At 50.2% G+C, this 12,535-nt stretch overlaps 1 protein-coding gene across 1 annotated transcript in view; it reads left to right on the forward strand.

Annotated features, from left to right (window-relative positions):
• fam169b (family with sequence similarity 169 member B) overlaps nucleotides 1-12,535 on the forward strand; it is a 43,594-nt gene that overhangs the window by 735 nt on the left and 30,324 nt on the right. Inside the window, exons 2-3 of the mRNA XM_072552912.1 lie at nucleotides 4,932-5,068; nucleotides 6,771-6,861. Of these exons, the coding sequence (XP_072409013.1) occupies nucleotides 4,934-5,068; nucleotides 6,771-6,861 (226 nt within the window). The 5' untranslated portion in view covers nucleotides 4,932-4,933. The remainder of the gene's footprint in view (nucleotides 1-4,931; nucleotides 5,069-6,770; nucleotides 6,862-12,535) is intronic.

Genomic DNA, 12,535 nt, shown 5'->3' on the forward strand with positions numbered 1-12,535 from the left:
CAATGCTGTCAGGGCACTGCTGAGGGAGTGCCGCACTGTTGGAGGGTCAGTGCTGAGGGAGTGCCGCACTGTTGGAGGGTCAGTGCTGAGGGAGTGCCGCACTGTCAGAGGGTCAGTGCTGAGGGAGTGCCGCACTGTTGGAGGGTCAGTGCTGAGGGAGTGCCGCACTGTTGGAGGGTCAGTGCTGAGGGAGTGCCGCACTGTTGGAGGGTCAGTGCTGAGGGAGTGCCGCACTGTCGGAGGGTCAGTGCTGAGGGAGTGCCGCACTGTCAGAGGGTCAGTGCTGAGGGAGTGCCGCACTGTCAGAGGGTCAGTGCTGAGGGAGTGCCGCACTGTCAGAGGGTCAGTGCTGAGGGAGTGCCGCACTGTCAGAGGGTCAGTGCTGAGGGAGTGCCGCACTGTTGGAGGGTCAGTGCTGAGGGAGTGCCGCACTGTCAGAGGGTCAGTGCTGAGGGAGTGCCGCACTGTCAGAGGGTCAGTGCTGAGGGAGTGCCGCACTGTCGGAGGGTCAGTGCTGAGGGAGTGCCGCACTGTCAGAGGGTCAGTGCTGAGGGAGTGCTGCACTGTCAGAGGGTCAGTGCTGAGGGAGCGCTGCACTGTCGGACGGTCAGTGCTGAGGGAGTGCTGCACTGTCGGAGGGTCAGTGCTGAGGGAGTGCCACACTGCGGGAGAGTCAGCGCTGAGGGAACACTGCACTGTCGGAGGGTCAGTACTGAGGGAGTGCTGCACTGTCAGAGGGTCAGTGCTGAGCTAGTGCTGCACTGTCAGAGGGTCAGTTCCAAGGGAGTGCCCCCTTGTTGGAGTGATAGTATTGAGGGAGTGCCGCACTGTGGGAGAGTCAGCGCTGAGGGAACACTGCACTGTCGGAAGGTCAGTACTGAGGGAGTGCTGCAGTGTTGGAGGGTCAATGCTGAGGGAGCACTGCACTGTCAGAGGGTCAATGCTGAGGGAGCACTGCACTGTCAGAGGGTCAGTGCTGAGGGAGTGCTGCACTGTCGGAGGGTCAGTGCTGAGGGAGTGCCGCACAGTCGGAGGGTCAGTGCTGAGGGAGTGCTGCACTGTCAGAGGGTCAGTGCTGAGGGAATGCTGCACTGTCGGAGGGTCAGTGCTGAGGGAGCGCCGCACTGTCAGAGGGTCAGTGCTGAGGGAGTGCCGCACTATTAGAGGGTCAGTGCTGAGGGAGTGCTGCACTGTCAGAGGGTCAGTTCCAAGGGAGTGCCCCATTGTTGGAGTGATAGTATTGAGGGAGTGCCACATTGTGGGAGAGTCAGCGCTGAGTGAGTGCTGAATCTTTGGAGGGTCTGTACTGACGGTATGCCGTGCTGTTGGAGGGTCAGTGCTGAGGGAATGCCGTACTGTCAGAGGGTCTGTACTGAGGGAGTGCCGCACTGTCAGAGGGTCAGTGCTGAGGGAACGCTGCACTATTGGAGGGTCAGTACTGAGGGAGTGCTTCATTATTGGACAATAGGCAATAGACAATAGGTGCAGGAGTAGGCCATTCTGCCCTTCGAGCCTGCCCCACCATTCAATATGATCATGGCTGATCATCCTTAATCTGTATCCTGTTCCAGCCTTATCTCCATACCCCTTGATTCCACTATCCTTGAGAGCCCTATCCAACTCTTTCTTAAATGAATCCAGAGACTGGGCCTCCACTGCCCTCTGGGGCAGAGCATTCCACACAGCCACCACTCTCTGGGTGAAGAAGTTTCTCCTCATCTCTGTCCTAAATGGTCTACCCCGTATTTTTAAGCTGTGTCCTCTGGTTCGGCACTCACCCATCAGAAGAAACATGTTTCCTGCCTCCAGAGTGTCCAATCCTTTAATAATCTTATACGTCTCAATCAGATCCCCTCTCAGTCTTCTAAACTCAAGGGTATACAAGCCCAGTCACTCCAATCTTTCAGCATAAGGTAATCCCGCCATTCCAGGAATTGACCTCATGAACCTACGCTGCACTCCCTCAATAGCCAGAATGTCTTTCCTCAAATTTGGAGACCAGAACTGTACACAGTACTCCAGGTGTGGTCTCACCAGGGCCCTGTACAGCTGCAGAAGAACCTCTTTGCTTCTATACTCAATCCCCTTTGTTATGAAGGCCAGCATGCTATTAGCCTTCTTCACTACCTGCTGTACCTGCATGCTTACCTTCATTGACTGGTGTACAAGAACCCCCAGATCTCTCTGTACTGCCCCTTTATCTAAATTGATTCCATTGAGGTAGTAATCTGCTTTCCTGTTCTTGCCACCAAAGTGGATAACCATACATTTGTCCACATTAAACTGCATCTGCCATTCATCTGACCACTCACCTAACTTGTCCAGGTCACCCTGTAATCTCCTAATATCCTCATCACATTTCACTCTGCCACCCAGCTTAGTATCATCAGCAAATTTGCTAATGTTATAGCTAATACCATCTTCTATATCATTAATATATATTGTAACAAGCTGCGGTCCCAGTACTGATCCCTGCGGTACCCCACTGGTCACTGCCTGCCATTCCGAAATGGAGCCATTTATCACTACTCTTTCTTTCCTATCAGCCAACCAACTTTCAATCCAAGTTAGTACTTTGCCCCCAATACTATACGCCCTAATTTTGCTCACTAACCTCCTATGTGGGACTTTATCAAAAGCTTTCTGAAAGTCCAGGTACACTATATCCACTGGATTTCCTTTGTCCATCTTCAGAGTTACATCCTCAAAAAATTCCAGAAGATTAGTCAAGCATGATTTCCCCTTCATAAATCCATGCTGACTCTGACCTATCCTGTTACTGCTATCCAGATGTGTCGTAATTTCATCTTTTATAATAGACTCCAGCATCTTTCCCACCACTGAGGTCAGACTAACTGGTTTATAATTTCCTGCTTTCTCTCTCCCACCTTTCTTAAACATTAGCCACCCTCAAATCCGCAGGAACTGATCCCGAATCTATCGAACTCTGGAAAATAATCACCAACGCATCCACGATTTCCCGAGCCACCTCCTTCAGTACGCTGGGATGTAGACCATCAGGCCCCGGAGACTTATCAACCTTCAGGCCTAACAGTCTCTCCAACACCAAATCCTGGCAAATATAAATTCCCTTCAGTTCAGGTCTGTCAGCCACTGTTACCTCAGGGAGATTGCTTGTGTCTTCCCCAGTGGACATGGATCTGAAATATCAATTCAATTCTTCTGCCATTTCTTTGTTCCCCATAATATATTCCCCTGTTTCTGTCTTCAAGGGCCCAATTTTAGTCTTAACCATTTTTTTGCCTTTCACATACCTAAAAAAACTTTTACTATCCTCCTTTATATTATTGGCCAGTTTACCTTCGTACCTCATTTTTTCTCTGCGTATTTCCTTCTTAGTAATCCTCTGTTGTTCTTTAAAAGCTTCCCAGTCCTCCGTTTTCCCACTTATCACTGCTATGTTATTAGAATTGAGGGAGTGCCGCACTGTGGGAAAGTCAGCACTGAGTACCAATTTTTTGGAGGGTCAGTACTGAAGGAGTGCCGTGGTGTTGAAGGATCAGTGCTCAGGGAGTGCCGTACTGTCAGAGGGTCAGCACTGAGGGAGTGCTGCACTGTCGGAGGGTCAGTACTGAGGGAGTGCTGCACTGTCGGAGGGTCAGTGCTGAGGGAACGCTACACTATCGGAGGGTCATTGCTGAGGGAGTGACACACTGTTGGAAGGTCAGTGCTGAGAGAGTGCCACACTTTTGGAAGGTCAGTGCTGAGGGAGTGCCGCACTGTCGAAGGGTCAGTGCTGAGGGAGTGCTGCACTGTCGGAGGGTCAGTGCTGAGGGAGTGCTGCACTGTCGGAGGGTCAGTGCTGAGGGAGTGCCGCACTGTTGGAAGGTCAATGCTGAGGGAGTGCTGCACTGTCGGAGGGTCAGTGCTGAGGGAGTGCCGCACTGTTGGAAGGTCAATGCTGAGGGAGTGCTGCACTGTCGGAGGGTCAGTGCTGAGGGAGTGCCGCACTGTTGGAAGGTCAATGCTGAGGGAGTGCTGCACTGTCGGAGGGTCAGTGCTGAGGGAGTGCCGTACTGTTGGAGGGTCAGTGCTGAGGGAGTGCCACACTGTTTGATTTTACACTATTTGATTAACCATACTCCAGACCATGTGTGAGTGGTATACATACATTTCCTGAGTCTGTTTGCTCCTTATCTCTGATTTAAGGCTCTTTGGTTCCTTATGTACCAGAACCCAACTTTCCTTACAGCTGTATGGAGCCAGTTAATAAATCCAGCTCTCTAACGCAGTGTCTCAGACCTCTCTCTCTTCACAAACACATTTCAGACTGCTTCCTTCTATCTTCTTCACATCAGGGACATGCTCTCAGTCCCAATACAGCAAGCCTTTTATTAACTGGCCCCTGTGGGACCAGGAATGTGCCAGTTAGTTGAATACTCTAGAAGTCCATAGCATCAATGTAAATACACACTAAGTAATAGAAATGTAAGACACATCACTATTATCCATTGTTTATGCATAAATCACTTAAATAATAATGTAATTTGTCTTAAATAAAGCTGACTGGCAGAGAACTTTCTCATTTGCACCTTCAAATGGTGACTTGGACATTGGTGGGGGTGGGGGGGGGGATTGAAATAACGCAGAAAACTTACGGTATTTGAGGTCTGTAATTTTTGCTGGTTTATCGAGCTGGTTGGCTCACAAGGTGCTGGTTGAGATGAAGTTTGCTGTATTATAATTTATGCAAGTCTCATGGTAACCCAGGAGTCAGCCTCAGGATCTTACAGTTCAAAGTTCCATCTGAGAAACAGCTCCTCTGACAGTGCAGCACACCACTGGCCCCCCATTTCTGGAGCAGGACTCGAACTCACAACCTTCAGATTGGGAGGTGAGAGTTACCGAGGCCTAAGCAGATGGGTTTTGGCACAAAGCGAGCTCTGACCTTCTTGATTATGTCTCTTTAGCAATGAGGTATCCTGTGGATATTTTAATCGGTGGAGAATGGGACGTTGTAAAGCAATCATCAGAGGCTTACCTGTCGAGACTTCGCGAGAGAGAGCAGGAATCCAGTGAGTGGTTTACACTGGCCAATGGAGAGAAGGTAACCAACCTCATCCATGTTCTGTCCCTATGATTGGCTGCAGCCTCAGATCTCTTTAAGGAGAAGCGAACCAATCAGAGATTAAAAATGAGAACAGCAATTTGAGCTAATTATGCCAGCAGAGTTACTGTACTCCTGGATTCACAAATATCCCACCACTACACCCAGAGATCTTACATTTAATTGAATAAGTTTTAAAGTCTCACCCTGGTGACACTGACCATGAAACTTTCAGATTGTTGCAAAGATCCATCTGGTTTCACTAATGTGAAGGAAATCTGCTGTCCTTACCCCGTCTGACCTACATTCAATTCCAGTTCCACAGTGCTGTGTGCACTGTTTAACTTTAATGTGCTCAGTTGTGGGAGACTGATGGTTGATCTATGCTCACTGTGCTCAATAAGATAAGCCTGGATGTGGTCTCAAGAGATAACATACATTGAGGAAAGCAGTCTCAGTTCAAATGCAGCACAGTCCTGGATAATAACCAGGTTTGGCCTGAAATGTGACAAGGAACATTTGTGCCAGGTAATGACCATCTCCACCAAAAGAGAATCTAACCATCTGAGCAGGTTACTCACCCCCTGACTCCCCAAAGCCTGTCTACAAGGCACAAGTCAGGAGTGGGATGTAATACTCCCCACTTGCCTGGATGGGGGCAGCTCCAATAACACTCAAGAAGCTTGACACCATCCAGGACAAAGCAGCCCACTGGGTTGGCACTACATTCACAAACATCCACTCCCCCCCCCCCCCCCCCCCCCCCCTGCCTACTGACACTCAGTAGCAGCAGGTGTGCTATGTAAAGGATACATTGCAGAAATTCACCAACCACTTTTAGACTGCACCCTCCAGACCCACAACCACGACCATCTAGAAGGACAAGGGAAATAGATACTTGGGAACATCACCCCCTGCAAGTTCCTTTCCAAACCGCTCACCATCCTGACTTGGAAATATATCGCCGTTCCTTCTGTGTCGCTGGGTCAAATTCCTCAAATTCCCTCCCTAAGGGCATTGTGGGCCTACCCACAGCACATGGACTGCAGCTGTTCAAGAAGGCAGCTCACCCCCACCTTCTCGAGGGGGGCAACTAGGGACGGGCAATAAATGCTGGGCCCAGCCAGTGATGCCCACATCCCATGAATGAATGAGATCAATCCTAGAAACTGAGCTGTGAGCCTAGATGCAGACAGTACTGTCACTGAACGAGTTACACCTTTGGAAATTTGTAGCTCGCCCTTTAGCTGATCAGTGAGATATATAAAATATACAACAAACCAGGTGGGTGTTTTGGGACAATGTTTTAGCTGTGGCAGTGAGTTACTCTTTCCAACTTCAGGAAGAAACAGCTTGCTGACAACAACACATTCAGTCCCAGGGCACGGAGCTCAGAGCACAACCAGATCAGCCTTGGTTTTCTTGGACAGCAGAACAGGCTCGGGGGGGGCTGAATGGCCTCCTCATTTCTGTCTAGGTTTGCTCCGGTTTCCTCCCACAGTCCAGGGATGTGCAGGTTAGGGTGGATTGGCCATGGGGAATGCAGGTTTTCAGGGATAGGGTGATTCGGGGTGGGATGCTCTTTGGAGGGTTAGTGTGGAGCAATGGGCTGAATGGCCTGCTTCCAAACTGTGGGAAAACTATGATTTCTCGTGTTCTCACCGTACACTGGGGTGACACCCTTTTTATTTTATCTTTCCAGGTTGCTGTGACACTGTCCTCTCTGGTCTTTCTGCAGATACACAGGGAGCACAAAGGGCACTGTGTCCTGGGTCTGGCCAGCTCTCAGACAGGTCAGTCACCTCTTTGTCAGCTTCCAGACCAGGCAGCACAGAGTGAGGCTGTTCGGCCCATCACCCTGGGACCCTGGGTTCTTTGAAAGATTAGTCCCACGTTCCTCTACTCTTAACCTTGCAAGCATTTGAATTTTCAAGTTTTATACATTTCCACAGCCTCAAAGGATTCCATATGAACTCTGCGTAAAAACATTTATCCTCACTATCCCCCAGTCTTTATCTGATTATTTTAAATCTGCATCAACTGGTTATCAAAGCTCCCGCCCCTGTTACCCCTGTCAGAATGTTACCCCTGAGGTAAAAACAATGACTGCAGATGCTGAAAACCAAATACTGGATTAGTGGTGCTGGAAGACTCGTTGGATGCTGCCTGAACTGCTATGCTCTTCCAGAACCACTAATCCAGTAGAATGTTACCCCTTATAGACCCTCTTCCAAGCCTGAATTAGTACATTCTGGGCAATAACACACAGAAGGTTCGTTTACTCTTGCTGGGAAGGCAAGGGAACATGTCAATGAATAGAGAGTCACGGTAGGCTAAGGAATTTCTGAGGAAGGGCCACTCGACCGATAAGTGAATTCTGATTTCTCTCCACTGATGCTGCCAGACCTGCTGAGCTTTTCCAGCAGTTTTTGTTTTTATCCCAGTAGACTGGATGATCTTGTGAGATTATGTATCTGGGAAAGACACAGCAGAACATTTTTTTTAAATGGTGAGAAATCGGGTGCTGGGGAAGAGGAAGGGCTTTTCGTATCATTGCAGACAGAGAGCTGAAAGTCTGTACACAAATTGCAGGGCATTCAAAAGGTCTTTATTTCAATATGGCTATGGTTCAAAGGAACTGCTGTTTTAGCCGCACAAAGTCTCCATTGGTCCCACTCCACAAGACTGTACAGAAAGGTGTATAGGTCTGCACTGGATAAAGTGTGTATAGGTCTGCACTGGATAAAGGGTATATAGGTCTGCACTGGATAAAGGGTGTATAGGTCTGCACTGGATAAAGGGTGTATAGGTCTGCACTGGATAAAAGGTGTATGGGTCTGCACTGGATAAAGGGTGTATAGGTCTGCACTGGATAAAGGGTGTGTGGGTCTGCACTGGATAAAGGGTGTATAGGTCTGCACTGGATAAAGGGTGTGTGGGTCTGCACTGGATAAAAGGTGTATAGGTCTGCACTGGATAAAAGGTGTAAAGGTCTGCACTGGATACAGAGTGTATAGGTCTGCACTGGATAAAGGGTGTATAGGTCTGCACTGGATAAAGGGTATATAGGTCTGCACTGGATAAAGGGTGTATAGGTCTGCACTGGATAAAGGGTGTATAGGTCTGCACTGGATAAAGGGTGTATAGGTCTGCACTGGATAAAACATTGGCCCAACATCAATGTCCTTGGGGAATTGGCCTGGCCTGTATTTAACCCTAACCACCCCCTGACACCCTTCTATGTTCTGAATGACTCTGCACATCTGAAAGGGTTGGCTCGGTCATGTTTGGTCTGTGTGTGTAATACCTGATACCAAACACTAGATGTCAGAGGAGAGCCACAGATATCAACTCAATAAACCCACATCAGTTTAGAAACCAGCTTTGAACATTCCTCCCAGTCTAAAGGGTTTGTCTGATCAGTGATGCTACTGCCCAACATTCATTCCTAGTACTTATTTCTGTCCCTCCTGCTCCCTGCTCCCTTCACAATCTCTCCTCACCCACGTAGCAATGTGATATTGACATTCCAGTGAATGACAACAGCAGAGTTCCTCAACATAACTCAAGATAGCTAGCTGTGCTTTTCCAGCATCAACCTAACCTAGACTCTGATCTCCAGCTCCTTCAGTCCTCACTTTCGCAGAACTCTATATAGACAGAGTGGGCAGAGAGGTTCCTGCTCTTCAAACGATTAAGGACCAGAGGGCACAGTTCTGTAAAAAGAGACAAGTACAGGATGCGAAAGGGCAGTAGTTGGGGTCTGGAATGCACAGCCAGGATGGGTAAGGGAGGCAGGTTCAATGGAAATTAATGCATAAAGGCATTATTTAATATATCAGGTTATGGGGAAAAGAGACACTGAGCCCTAAAGCTCAGAGGGCCAGTATAGACATGATAGACTGAATGGCCTTCTTCTGCACTGTGTCAATTCTGTGATCCTGTCCAGATCCCCCCAGATCCAGGCTCCACATAATCAGGTGGAACTATTATCCAGCTCCTTTCTCAAGCTCCACTTACAAAGTCCAAGTGCCCCTCTCATCTCTCGGTCACAACTGAAGGATCCTGGGTAGGATATTTCGGACTGAGATGAGGAGAAATGTCTTCACCCAGAGAGTGGGGAGCCGGGGGAATTCTCTGTCACAGAAAGTAGTGGAGGCTGAAACATCGAATGTATTCAGGAAGGAGTTAGATACAGTTCTTAAAGGAGCAAAGGATATGGGGAGAAAACAGGAACGGGGGACTGAGTTGGATAATCAGCTGTGATCATATTGAATGGTGGAGCAGGCTTGATGGGCTGAATGGCCTATTCCTGTTCCTATATTCTGTTTCTGTATTCCTTCTTCAACTTTTTCACTCAGAGAGTGGTAAGGGTGTGGAATGCCCTACCTGTCAATGAAGTCACCTCAGCCACATTAGGGAAGTTTAAACAATCCTTGGTAAGCACATGGATGATGATGGGATAGTGTAGGGGACGAGCTGGGAATAGTTCACAGATCAGCGCAACATCGAGGGCCGAAGGGCCTGTTCTGCACTGTATTGTTCTATGTTCTAAGTGGTGACATCCAACACCCGTCACCTCTTCCTGCATCTCTGCCCACCCCCAGCCCTTCACTACTCCCCAGGATTTCAAACTGTGACACTCCTCCCTTCCCTCTTTGCACAGCGTCCAATCCGTCGTTCCCAACCCACTTGCCCTCATCTGCTGCCTCTGCAGTCCACCAGTCTGCCCCAGCCCTGACTGCTCTCTCAGAATCACAGGTAATGCTTGGTTGTTACCAGCAGATGGTGCAAGAGGGCTGTGTAGAAACAGTCAAATCCCAGGGGGAGCCCAGTGCTGTTTTGACAACTTTGTAGAAAATTAATTCACTGTCACTAATGGTGACTCATGAGGTTAGTTTCTGTTAAAGAAAATCCCTGGATCCATTTTTCCAGAATACAACTCTCCCATATTCCCATCCAGCTGTTTCATACATGGAATCTTAGCCTCCCTCCTGTTGTACAAATAGGTGCTAACTCACGTCAGTGCTCCATTTCCCCTTCACTCTCCAACCCCTCAGATCTTTGCACCATGCCCTCTGCAGAGAAGTTCATTCAGGGAGTAGTTAACTTAATTGTGTAAGTTAAGGGTCTAACTTTCTGTTCGGATCGATGGACGCATCTCAACCATCCCAGTCCCCTTTGAATCTGGTTCCTCAAGACACTAATAATTTTATTTGAATTTGTTCATGGAACATGGGCTGGACCAGCACTTATCTGGTGATGGTGTGTTGACTTCTTGAATGGTGCTTTAAACAGAAACACATACTGTGAGGGAGAGAATTGAGCCAGCGACACTGAAGGAATGGCAATATGTTAAATCAGGATGGTGCGCATGTTGGAGAGGGACTTGCAGGGGGGTGGTGTTCCCATGTATCTGCTGCCCTTGTCCTTCTAGGTGGAAGCTGTCTTGGGTTTGGAAGGTGCTGTCTGAGGCTCTTTGGTGAATTTCTGCAGTGTATCTTATAGATAGTACACACTGCTGTTGTAGGTTGTGGAAGGTATTGAAGTTCTTTGAGTGTTGCACCCATGTGGTTTACTGACTATGGAGGAAGTGCTGCTGGAGTTTAATGTCACTGGCCAAGTCAAGATAAAAATCAGAAATTGCATGGGAAATTCAGCTGGAGGGTGACACGGTGACTCAGTGGTTAGCACTGCTGCCTCCCAGTGCCAGGGACCCGGGTTCGATTCCAGCCTCAGGTGACTGTCTGTATGGAGTTTGCACATTCTCTCGGTGTCTGCGTGGGTTTCCTTCTGGATGCTCTGGATTCCTCCCACAGACCAAAGATGTGTGGGTTAGCCATGAGAAATGCAGGGTTATATCGGTAAGTGTGGGGGTCAGGGTGGGGTGCTCTTCAGAGGGGCAGTGAAAGGTTTTTGGGCCAAATGGCCTCTTTCCACATTGTAGTGATTCTATGATTAACATCTGACATCACTTCTTATTTTGCTTAACAGTGCGGCACTCCCTCAGCACTGACCCTCCGACAGTGCGGCACTCCCTCAGCACTGACCCTCCTACAGTGCGGCACTCCCTCAGCACTGACCCTCCGACAGTGCGGCACTCACCCAGTACTGACCCTCCGACAGTGCGGCAATCCCTCAGCACTGACCCTCTGACAGTGTAGCACTCCCTCTGTACTGACCCTCCGACAGTGCGGCACTCCCTCAGCACTGACCCTCCGACAGTGCAGCACTCCCTCAGCACTGACCCTCCGACAGTGCAGCATTCCCTCAGCACTGACCCTCCGACAGTGCAGCACTCCCTCAGCACTGACTCTTCGCCAGTGCGGCACTCCCTCAGCACTGACCCACCGACAGTGTGGCACATCCTCTGCACTGACCCTCTGACAGTGCAGCACTCCCTCAGCGCTGACCCTCCGATAGTGCAGCACTCCCTCATCACTGACCTTCTGACCGTGCCCACTCCCTCAGCACTGACCCTCTGAGAGTGCCGCGCTCCCTCAGCACTGACCCTCCGACAGTGCGATGCACCCTCAGCACTGACCCTCCGACAGTGCAGCACTCCCTCAGCACTGACACTACAAGAGTGCGGCACTCCCTCAGCACTGACCCTCTGACAGTGCAGCACTCCCTCAGCACTGACCCTCCGACAGTGCGGCATTCTCTCAGCACTGACCCTGCGACAGTGTGGCACATCCTCTGCACTGACCCTCTGACAGTGCAGCACTCCCTCAGCGCTGACCCTCTAACAGTGCCGCACACCCTCAGCACTGACCCTCCGATAGTGCAGCACTCCCCCAACACTGACCTTCTGACAGTGCCCACTCCCTCAGCACTGACCCTCTGATAGTGCCGCGCTCCCTCAGCACTGACCCTCCGACAGTGCGGCACTCCCTCAGCACTGTCTCTCTGACAGTGCGGCACTCCCTCAGCACTGTCTCTCTGACAGTGCGGCACTCCCTCAGCACTGTCTCTCTGACAGTGCGGCACTCCCTCAGCACTGTCTCTCTGACAGTGCGGCACTCCCTCAGCACTGTCTCTCTGACAGTGCGGCACTCCCTCAGCACTGTCTCTCTGACAGTGCGGCACTCCCTCAGCACTGTCTCTCTGACAGTGCGGCACTCCCTCAGCACTGTCTCTCTGACAGTGCGGCACTCCCTCAGCACTGTCTCTCCGATAGTGCGGCACTCCCTCAGCACTGACCCTCCAACAGTGCAGCACTCCCTCAGCACTGACCCTCCGACAGTGCGGCTTTCTCTCAGCACTGACCCTGCGACAGTGTGGCACATCCTCTGCACTGACCCTCTGACAGTGCAGCACTCCCTCAGCGCTGACCCTCTAACAGTGCCGCACACCCTCAGCACTGGCCCTCCAATAGTGCAGCACTCCCCCAACACTGACCTTCTGACAGTGCCCACTCCCTCAGCACTGACCCTCTGATAGTGCCGCGCTCCCTCAGCACTGACC

The sequence above is a fragment of the Chiloscyllium punctatum genome, chromosome 33, assembly GCF_047496795.1.
Source record: "Chiloscyllium punctatum isolate Juve2018m chromosome 33, sChiPun1.3, whole genome shotgun sequence".
NCBI classification, from domain to species: domain Eukaryota; kingdom Metazoa; phylum Chordata; class Chondrichthyes; order Orectolobiformes; family Hemiscylliidae; genus Chiloscyllium; species Chiloscyllium punctatum.